The 12073-nt window shown below is 41.8% G+C and overlaps 1 protein-coding gene across 2 annotated transcripts in view; it reads left to right on the plus strand.

The window, feature by feature from the left end:
• lhpp (phospholysine phosphohistidine inorganic pyrophosphate phosphatase) overlaps positions 1–10594 on the plus strand; it is a 19040-nt gene extending 8446 nt beyond the window's left edge. For both annotated transcript variants that reach the window (XM_079660374.1, XM_079660373.1), the window contains exon 7: positions 10035–10594. In XM_079660374.1, the coding sequence (XP_079516500.1) occupies positions 10035–10043 (9 nt within the window). In that variant the 3' untranslated portion in view covers positions 10044–10594. The remainder of the gene's footprint in view (positions 1–10034) is intronic.
• The last annotated feature ends 1479 nt before the right edge of the window (positions 10595–12073 follow it).

Here is a 12073-nt window from a genome sequence, read left to right on the forward strand (position 1 = left end):
GGAGTTCAAGTCAGGTCCAGATAAATCAGTCCCTGTCTCCAGCATGGGTCTACTCCCCGTCCCCCCCCCTCCCGTCCCCCCCCCGTCCCAGAAGCCCAGACTGAACTGACTGGGTGAGGGTCATATAACCTTTGATCAGTCGGGACAGGGAGAGCACATTTCCACTGGACCCCTTAATGAATTCATGCAAATGAAGCCATTATCATTGCAACGAATAGGAGGACTGCTCATTAGGAGAGCAAATGTCCCATCTGCCTGAGCAAACAGGAGTTACAGCTCACACAGTGGAAAGATCATGCTATCAGCTTAATATGATATATAGTGGTGATTTGTGTGTTGGGTCTTTAATTGTGAGCACAAGATTGTGTTAAAAGGGGTCTGATTGTATTATCACTTCAGAAGTGCCCTCTAGCTCTAATCTTTACTTAAATCATTTGACTGGATTTTAATTTAGTCAATCAAGCGAGATGTAATGTTGATTGTTGCTTAATCATACATACAGTACAGGAAATCAAAGTACTACAACACATCTGAATCTAAGCTTTTTCTTTCTTTTTATCTTGTTTGCACAATACGAAACGTTAAACATTTATTTGTATTGTTGTGTCTACAAAGGGCGCTCATGCATAAAGGAGTTAACAATTCCCCACCCTGAATACATATTTAAGGTTATATGATTGAGGGTAAAGGGTTCATGGAAAGGTGTGAACACCTCAGTGCATTAGGAGTGTCGACAGGAAGCTAAAGCTCTCCCCCTCTGACATTAACAGCCTATCAGATCTCCGTTCTTGTGAATCAAACAGACATTAGACTGAACATAGAGCAGCAGTGTTGGGTTTATGGATGGGCTTTGTCCTAAGCAGATCTGTGACACTGAACCTTGGCAGGGTCACTGTGCATGGCTGTGGTTGCAGCTTAATCTCCTTTACAAATTGAGCGCTGCCCCTGAGATGGCTCCCAGGTACATACTGTATTTCAGCCTAGCTTATCTTTCCTTCATCCACTGGTGTCCTATGGCCTCAATGGCTATGATAATGTACATGGTTTCAAGCGTGTGCTTGACAGACAGGGAGTGATTGTTTGTGATATATGTGACTTACCATATATCAAGGCCTTGTTTGTATGTTTCAAGAACATTTTAATTTGGGATAAAGCCTTAGATTCTCTTTCTGGAGCTAACGACAGGATTGAATTGTGTCTGAGCAGGATGTGCTTGAGTTGCAGTTTCTCTGTACTCTGTCTTAACCTTTGTGAACTGTTTGTCTCTGTAGACAAGCATGCAGGCATTTTATCGTGTCTAGTACAAAAGCACAGTCCCACACCCTGTCCTGTTAACGGCTGTTAGCACATTCGTTTTGTCTGTGTGGGAAGGAAGTGAAGTTATCTCATTTCTCTCTTCTCCGCTGAGGGTGTGGGCTGTGAGCTTGTCAACTCGGAAGATACAGCATTTTTGACTGTGTCATTGAGGTCGGTTTACCTCAGAGTCTGCTCCACCACAGAAAGCCTTTACTCTAATCCAGTGAATCCTACTACAGTATGTGCAGAATTTAGCCTTTGAACTGAAGCTGGATCTGCAGGGGCCCTCTTTTGTGTCTGGGTCCCCCCTGGATCATCAGAGGAACTGAAATCATGAGAATTGTGACCTATAAGGTTTAGTTTGTTCTGTGGCAAACAGATCGTTGTTGGGAAGAGAGTTTGGCTTGTTCCCACGGTAAAAAAAACGTTGGGCTTAGAGCAACAGACACAATATATACATTACCATTCATCTACTATGTGTAGTGTATGGACCAATCGGGGGGGGGACTCAATGGTTAAAAAAAGAAATCTGTTATCTGATTATATAGAAGTCTATGAAACAATGACCCTTCTTCTAACTAAATGTAATTTCATTGTTGAAAAATGCATGGTCTCAATCTCAATCAGTTTCCAGTTTTCTTTAATACAGAATGATGTTCATTTTGTAATAATCCGTCCTAGTTGCAAGTTGTGCTTTGGGCGTTGCTACTCGTCGTTGTCAAGTTAATGTTCTCCACATCTCAGTCAGCAGGGTTTTGTCAGGATATGCAGGGTATAATAAGAAAATACATGTTGCATAAGGTTTCTATTTTCACACTGGATTTCTCTCCTTTTTACCGGATAACACATGAAAGCTGTGTTTTGTGGTTAGGAGCTCTTTCCCGGCTTGCATGCTCCCACCTTATCCATTCTTGTCCCGAGAGGTGGGTGGGTTCCTCTTTTAAAAAAACATTTTGCAGTGCTTTGTGATTGCAGCGATTCAAATTTTCTTAATGAATACACTTAAAAAAATGTTTTATCGACCTGTCCATCATAGCAGCAAGTAGGTTCCAACGTGAACATAAAACAACAGATAACACAAAAGGACATTTTATTTACAGGGCTACATTTACTAGAGACATTGACAAGTATCAACAGTATCAATTATCATTGCACCTGAATATGAAAAAATAAGATGTTCTCTCTACTATAAACATATACAGTTGGCTTGATTACATCAGTTGTGTCTTTAAGGGCAGCATTAACCACAATTCCATCAACCACAAAGGACATTACAGTCCAAGCTATGCATTCATCCCATTCCCATAGATCAAAATGGGCAGCTCTTTGGAGAATGTAAACCCAATCACTTGTGGAGATGTTTTCCTCGTTCAGCCGGCACTCTGGTGTTGGCTTGAGATGGAACACTGCTTTAACTTTGTCTCTCTCTTCGTAATGTTAAAATGCCCATTTATAAAATGTTTTACTAGTATATAAGCAAAAACATGGCACAAACATTTTAAGACGCTTGGTTTGTCTGTAGCATGACCTGTAGTTAAGTTTTACTGTTTGCAATTCATGTTAATTGCTTGCATGGATGAATAGCCGATGGAGTTTCCATTTGTCATCGCCTACTTACTGATGTCCAGTGATCTTCAGTCAATGCTATATGTATGTAGCTTGTTCCAATTCTTCCGTGCCATGCAGTTCATTGTAAACATCCATGATTGGAAGATGGGGTCAAAAAAATGTTTGACACGTTAAGGTTTCTGGATTAATCGCAAGCAATAACACGTTAACGCTGACAGTGTTAATAATTACCCATTTCATTTGTTAGCCTTTCCTTACTGAGTCATTGTTGATCAAGGCTGCTGCCATTTTCATTACAACAAGCTACAACACATTTCAAGCCTAGGGGATGAAAGTATTTCATTCTCAAACACAAAGGTTTCCAGTTGAGTAAACCTGCGTCACTTAACTTGCGTTTTGTCCACAGATAAGAGATCCTTTTAAGTCGCCATGACCACACGTTACCTCAAGATACATCTGAGTACAACAAAGCTCAAATAAGAGCAGAAGAGACTTGTTCTCAGCTTGAATGACAGATGTCAAGATGTTGTAGATTTAGCTGTGTGTTTGGATCAGATAGACCCAAGATCAGAACACAGATTGAGTACAGATTTGAGATGGATGTGTCAGTAGCTGCACAAAGAGGTTAAAGAGCTTGATGAGACTCCAGTGGGTGCCCGAGCCTGGCCTACCATCCCTCACCACCCCGGGGTGACAGTTTCCCCTGCATGCAGGCTCCTCTTAAGCCTGCTGTGCGTTATAAGTCAATGAGATATTAATAATTAACCAGAGCTTTTTTCACAGTGAGACTAGACTCCCACGGCGAGACAAAGGAGCCTGCCGGGCCTTGGCCACTGAGCCCTCGATGGTACTTTTCCACCCGTGAGAGAGAGAGAAAGAAAAGGAGTGAGAGTGGGAGAGAATCGGAGAGCTAAAGCCCACAGATGGCAGGCTGAAACATAGCACTGCCTCTTAAATACATGAACACAGGCCCTTAGTCGTTTCAATGGGGATCCAATCCCTCCTGCAATTACCAAAAGACAGGCTGCTTGGCTGGGGGGACTTGGGCTCCTGCCTGGTTTCTGCTGCAACCATTTTTTCTCCTAATAGTTTGTGTGTGTATGTGTGTGTGTGTGTGTTGTTTTATTTTCTGTATGAGAAGCAGGTGACTCAGCAGCCTCTTGCTGCCAGCAAGACACTCATAGATACACACACACACACATACACACACGCACACACGCACACACGCACACACACACACACACACACACACACACACACACACACACACACACACACACACACACACACACACACACACACACACACACACACACACACACACACACACACACACACACACACACACACACACACACACACACACACACACACACACACACACACACACACACACACACACACACACACACACACACACACACACACACACACACACACACACACACACACACAAATGAAGGCTCAGCAAACCAACAACACTAATGCTAATAATAACATGCTGATGAAAAAACTGGTTAGATCTGGGTCACATGAAGCTCTGCATATTGAGCACAATGCATACCGAGCAGCTGTGAAACGATGAAGGGTGTTACCTTTGTAAGAATTTGGTGAAACAAGTCAAATGTCTTTAAAATCAGTCATTACTTTTTAATAGTGAAATAGTAACCTTTCATTTGTTTAGCATTGATGTACTCAACTTTTAGAGGATGTTAGAAATACTACCCCATAAAGAAGAGTCCATTTAGCATTGCACACATATAACATTGTATGTCTCACACAATGTTTGTATTATCCAATTTGATCAGAGATTGTCTTCTTTGTTCCATATATTCTTCCTCATTACCCACGATGCAACTTGACTACAGACAATCTGCCAGAGATGTGGGTGTGTTATGTTAGAAGCAGCTAATCTAGCCTTGAGCAGCTGTCCTTAAGAAGAGATAAAGAGCAGGCTATAGAGCTGTTGGGCTCAGATGCATTTTCATTATCAAACAATTAGAAAACCATAGTGTCTTTCCTTTTCAGGCAATGCCCTCAATTCATTTCCCTTTGAAAATTAAACAGCATTGCATCTTCTGATACTGTATACTTCACTGTTGGGTGTAGTCACAAGAAAAATCACCCTTAACCACACCTAGATGCTCCCCTGAATGACATCAAAGGCTCAACTGACTTATATATTCAACCTAGAGAGATCATTAGAGATACACCCTCTGTAAAATATAATATGTAGTGTTTTTATTTTGTATTTACTCTATAAAAAATTGCACAAGTGATTTAGCATGTTTACCACAATCAGCTCTTTTTTTAAGACTAACATATTTTTGTGTTTCAGGTTATTGATTGTTTTTATTGTCTTTCCGCTGCTTTCTAACAATGTTCTTGTTTAACATATCAAAATCTATCAGCTTGAAATGAGCTTGAGGTGTGAAAGCCATCCAAGTCAATGATGTTATCTGCATTTATTCATCAAGTTCAATACGCCAAAGCAAACAAGGCATTGACATAACATCCCTTTTATGATCCATATTTAAAACAGGGCAGGTATTGATGAAGGGTTACTTCTACTTAGTTCATTTAATATCGCTGTAGGTGTCAGTCTGACAAAGTTGTTTGGGACCCACTGGCCGACAGGATTAGTCTGGTGCTTGATTTTCATATATGGAAATAAATGGAAATCAATGGCTGCTCTAAAGGTAAAACAAACACACACACAATGCTTTTACTATCTCTCAGAGACAGAAAGTCAATGCAATACGACGTTCGTTTAACCACTCATGTATTTGTGGTTTGGATTGACAGAAACTTTCCAGTGGGTAGTTTTGACGGTTCAGGATATTCTCTTTCTCACTCACTCACTCACACACACACACACACACACACACACACACACACACACACACACACACACACACACACACACACACACACACACACACACACACACACACACACACACACACACACACACACACACACACACACACACACACTCGCGCCCATCACAGCACTCAATGGTTTACAGAGAGCGACAGGATGGAAAAAAAACAAGCGGCTCATCGTGCTGCAAACAGGGAATCCCCTTTGTGTCCTGCTCGATTGGAAATAACCGTTTATCTGTGTGAAAATTATACTGCAGCTGTTTGCTGATCATGACTCAACATTATACAGCTTTTGGTAGCGATAACCGCTGCTGCATGGCCACGACTTCAGCAGGGGATGTGAATGCTCCAGTTAAGCATCTGTCTCTTGTGTTGCCATAACATGCATGTAGCATGGTGGTTTCCCCCGGTTCAGTTGGGCTGTATTTGCAAAAGGTTGCAGCTGTACACCTTTTTTAAAGGACGTTATCTTGATCAGCTAAAAGAGAAAAGCTGTAGGAGATGGTGAGGGTGGTAAAAGCAGAACATCTCAACTTGTCTTCTTTTCCTCCTTTTGATATGGCATCAATATATCCCATGACATTTTGTTTATAACCGAGGCAGTGAAGCTGTGGTCACATTCTCACCCTCAAGGCCAAGAGTTGCAACGTCAGCAAGCAGCATCAGAAACACATGCAGTTACACACGTCCTCTCCCCCTCAGGGTGATGGGAAAATCTTTGTCTTGCGTCTAGATCTTATCTCACCCACAAGGCTTGGCTGAACATTAAGGCTATACTTATCGCCAGGTAGTGTTCTCCTTCAGGTTATGGTTATATAGTCTGCTTTACTGTGAGAAAACAGTGTTTTGGCTATCGTTTGTGTGCTATGAAAAAACGCATTTCTAAACAATGTTTTTCCGTCTCGTTGGCATGGCTGAATGTTTTCCTCTCAGCGTTGTCGTAGCTCCCATAAAGTGATTCCTCACTGCAAAGCCAGGTGACGGCACACATTACAAAATACTTGGGGCGTTACAGTTTATGTTTATTTGGGGTAGGGGATTCAACATAGACGAAATGACATCATTAAAACTTAAGTCATATTAAGCTGCATGCGCATAAGAATTTATCAGCCACATCCCTGTTGGTTATTTTTTACACTTGTTCACTGTTCCTCTTTCTGAAGCCGTTTTTCAATTATTGAATTTTGTGTAACTTCCAACAGACTTTGAATACTCCTTTTTACATATTATTTTACATAATATTACGTACTTTTGCTTTCATTTTAGCCAATTCACATGCAATTAGGGGAGATTTTACCCTTGTAGAGCTACTTGTCGCTTGTTGGTCTAAAATGTAGAAGCACTAATTGTATAGTAAACTATTTAATTGCTAACAATAGTTAACATCAGTCTTACCCTCTTCGCAGCAGTGTTTGTACTTTCATAATCTTGAGAGTTGAATTAATTTCCCACGAGGAGTTTTCAGTGTTGTCTACAGCCAGTAATCTACCATGTCAACAACAGGCATTCAAAAATATTTTCATAAAAGTTTCTTAAGAACATGATAGGCTGTGTTCTGAAATCCAGCTGTGTACACTTTCCAGCTTGGTTTCCCAACAATTGCTTTATTTGTCACTGTTGTCAAACCCATAACATCGCTCTGAGTGTCATGTGCTGTTGGTTCTGGTTGACCTTTTAAACTCCACGCTCATGTTTGCGTTATCAGTATCTGCACTGTGTCAAGCGAAAGGCACACTCAGCAAAGGTGAGGCGGTTCAGAGAAAAGTGTAAATTGTAATCTGTGACAGTTTTGCTTCCTGCTGCTTGCTCTTGTGTGTGTGTGTTGGTGTTAAGCATTAACCGAAGGGAAGGTTGTCGTGCCTTTCACCCCACGGTCAGCTACCTCAATGAAATAAAAAGTAGCTGCCCTTATTTTAAGCAAGCCCCCCCTTGCCTTTATTTCTGTATCATAGCTCATCTCTCTCTGTCTTTGATGCACAGCTGACTTCTCACACACAAGTGCACATTTACTGCCTGAGTCATTCGTATCCACTTTCATTTCATATCCCTTTAAAATGTATGTTTATGTTTTATAGAGCCAAGTATCGTGTTCTATTTCTACACATGACATTCTAAGCCAATATATCTTTTATAACCTGGGCAGTGTATACCCATTTCTCAAACTGTTGCACAGTATGTACATGTACGTACGTGTATATGAAGCATATGGAATCAACTTTTTTGAATTTAAATATGAGATTTTTTTTAAATAAAGGTCAAATTTTCCCACATCCAAGTGACATCTTCAATTCTAATTTTGTCTGACCTCCAGTCTAAACCCCAAACACTGATCTTTTTACTCACTTTTTGGTGAAGTGTTTCAGTCTTTCGGCTCGTTGGCATCTGTGTTTAACTAAATTCTGTGTTTACTTCCCACCTTCTACCTCATATGTGACCTCTCGGGCTCAGGGAGCAAAGCTATCTCTTGACGTGTATTGATATTGCATTGACCTGAAGGACACGCAGCCAGCCGCACATTACCTCATCTGTAACACTAGCTGCATTGTGCTGAATTTTGCATGGTCACATTGACCTGGCTACTCCTTCATTATTCATGGAAATGCGAGGAAAGCAACAAAATGAATACACATAGACACTTGTATGCATTCCTAAAAGGCGCAGGCAGGTCATAAGAGATTTGAAGGGAGAAGAGACGGTGAGGTCAATGCTGTTTGCAATGAAACACAAGAGCCATGTGACTAACTTGCTTGTGTGTTCGTGCCTTTTACTTGCGTGTGTGAACTCAATCAGTCCTCGGGCAAAGAAGGGTGTGGGAGTAATCCAGCACAGGAGACATAACACCGGGACCATTAGCAGACCAGCTCACATAACCCAAGCGCTGGTGGCTGACAGACGTGCATAAACACATGGCACCGTATTCACCACGGCTTTCAGTATTCATCACCTCTCCTCACCCCCCACCACAGGCCTCTTCTTTCTGATGCTACACTTGGGCGGCTCACAAATATTTGCCATGGTCCTCTGCGAGAGGCCAGGATTAATGGTGGTGTGTGTCGCACACAGGGAGGGACAAAGCTTCCCCATCTGGAGCTCCAACCCGTGACTGGGGAACAGAGGCAGCACACAGACCCGAGCCACGGGGGGAGGGGAGGGGGGTGGGGGGGTCTATAGGCACCACTTCATAAATGAGCAGGAGTCCTGGGCAATGCTGCAGTTGAATGGACGGGGCGTCTCTGTCTTTTGATGTGATGGGGAGGAAAAGAGTACTGAATGCTTGGGCCTGGTGCCAGGCCAAATGGATCACATTTCCCCTACCAGCTGATTAAACAGCCATATCTGCATCCATCACTGGCCCGGGACCAAACAATGGCCGTGGCCAGGGGGGACTAGGCAAGGCCGCCTGATGCCTCCTACAGATTTTTAACCATTTAGGAGAAATTATGATGATTGGTTGGTTGTTTCTGGCTTATGACTTCTATGCTAATGTATGTTTAATGGCATTGCATTGCATTGCAATCCATCAAATAGTTGTGGAAGTATTTCAGTCTGGACCAAAGTGGTGGACAAACACAAAACCCACATTGCCATACCTAGAGCCTAGCCATTACTTGACAAATTAAAACAAACTTAATTTGTGTAGCAAAAATATGTTTCTCCCTCTCTCTTAAAAAAGTTTAGATGAACTCTATCCTGCAACTGCATGCTTTCTGATTCCCACCGCAAGGTTGGAAACCATTGGCCTGAGTCTTCAATTATTTTTATGGTTTTATTTTAAGCAATTGGGTACTTTTGGAATTAGCAGTTCCCATTAAAGTGCCCCAGTTGGCCTGTTTAAGTTGCCTGCAGATATATTAGAAAGGTCTGGAACACTGTGGTGATCGAGGCGAAAAGCATGCACTACCCTGCAGGGACTTTTGGCAAGCAGCTGCACAGACACCTCCTAAAGATATCCAGAAAGCAAGAATAATCCCTGAACTTTTAACTTCAGTATGTTGGCGATCATAAGGCAGCTCTCGTGATGTTATCATAGACCCCATCTCTTACTAAAACCTTCCCCTGAAGCTTAAACAGCCTTTGGGTGTGAGTCTGCTTGGTTTATGTTTAAGCGTTTCCTGAATCTTCTTAGACCACCGTGTCCTACTCTTTTTCAGTTGGAACATTCAGTATTGTAAATGAGGCTGATACCATCAAATTGTTGCTTCTTGCTGATCGAGCCTTGTGTTGTTCCTGTTATTTCCCGTGCAGCATGTCCTTAAGTGTGTGCTTTTGCTTGTCCTCCCTTAGGCCCAGTGATGAGAGGCACTCAACGGTGACGGCTGACGGCACTGTGGACGACCTGGCTCAGGCTGTGGACATGATCCTCAAACAGAGACACTGAGTACAAGGCAGGACTCTGGAATCCCTCCACTTACTTTGACTGGGTCATACGCTAATATAACTCTTAACTGTTTCCATTAGGAAAGGTTTATGCCTTGAGGTATTTCAAATAAGCAGAACTTTTAGTTCTAGTCGACAAGAGATAAGCTTTGCTCGAAAACGTTTAAGCGGCACCATGCATTTATGAGTAAATGATGGGCATAGATAAGATACCTCACATGTGCCTGTAACCAGCTGCTGAATGACAGTTAGTGTGTTAAGACTCATTGATAATGTTACACACTCATATTGTTTGAGCAGATTTAACAGTATTTGAACATACAACAATCAACGATCAATGTAAATAGCTAAAAAAAAGAAGGCATTGTAGTAGGAACCCACTCCCTTCACTCACAATGTGCACCACCTCATAAAACAGCAGGGGATATTCAGTAATGTAAGTATTATAAATAAAGCTGTTGAAAACATTTGTCTTCCTGAATTTACCAATTTGTCCGAGTCACAGAACTTGTTTTTTGTTTTTAAAGGTCTCAAAGCATTGTGGAAAATGCAGCTTGGCTCTGGTTAAAATTAGAATTTATATCGGAGCGGCTTTTGTTTTACAGAAAGTGGAAATGGGAAGTAAGCCGTTCTTGGAGATGATAAATGCAGAACCCAGCCGAGTGTGATGAATTGCGCTGGCGCTTGAGCTCGTGTTTCCCCTCTGTAAACAAAAATGAAATGAGCTCTCCATCATCTGAGTGAAGAATCGCAAATCTACAACAGCTTATCTTTATTTACTTGACTGTAAGCAGCCTCCGCCTGGGGGATTGTCCCGTCATTGTTGCGTTGTTAATTGCCGCTCATTAGACGGGGTGCATTCACTCTACTGTCTGTGGTTAGGTTAGATAAAATGATGACGAGGGAAAGATTGGTTATCAGGCTTTTGTGTGCCAGCTGGATCATTGAGGGCATAAAACAAACGATTCTCCATCGCTGCCCCCAAGGTTTCAGTGCACCAAATAAATTCAACAAGAACAAAAGCCCATTGCCAAGTGATTCATTGAGTTCTTTCTGGTTCACTTCACCATTTGCTGACACAAGCTTGAATGTTATTGGGCAATTAAAGGTAATGAAATGTTATGAAGTATTGTGAAACTGTGCCCAAGTTGGGTGTACTACTCCTATATCTCAATGGGAAATAAATATGAATGTACACGGCAAAGTATTAGCAGCTGCAAGCCTATTACGTTGCCGCCCATTGGCCTTGTATGGAGCTATTCAACATATATTTGACTACTCCCGAATGAACTCACTTGGCTTTAACAAAGTCATTTTAGAGTGTAGTAATTCTGAGGGATGTAGGCCCCTCTTATTTCAACACAAATGCCCCAGAGGATGCTGGTTGATAACCATGCCTCTCATGTTAGCCCCAGGTCATCCACAATTTCACACAAGTTACAAATTAGCAGCTGTTTACCTCTGCATGCATGCTACCATGTCGAAATACAAGATTACCTTTGAAATAATAGAGATGACCTCATTTCAGGAGACATGTCTGGGCATGTACAGTATGACCTCAGTGCCACAGGACAATATTGACAGACTTAATCCTGTCATACCCACGACTGACTGAAGTTGTTGTTGTGGTGATTTTCCAGTTGGAAGCTATTGGCACATCAGTTTGTCACTTTATCACTTTTCCTTTAACAACTGTATTGTTTTGAAAGCAGTTAAACTAACTGTTGACATGCGTTAAGTGTACTTACTCAAGTAAACGCTGCTAGTCCTTAAGTACGGGCGCTTGACTGCTTTAGGCAATGAACTGAAAGTTAACATAGAACAAATAATATATAATTGGGTTTAACCAAAATCAGCCTCACCTGTAATCTGTGTTCGTGCTAATTAGCAAATGCTAGCTTACACATTTGTATAGGTAGAATGGCTCTAGCATGTAAAACATTTAC

This window comes from Notothenia rossii (genome assembly GCF_949606895.1).
Source record: "Notothenia rossii genome assembly, chromosome: 11".
In the NCBI taxonomy this organism is placed as follows: domain Eukaryota; kingdom Metazoa; phylum Chordata; class Actinopteri; order Perciformes; family Nototheniidae; genus Notothenia; species Notothenia rossii.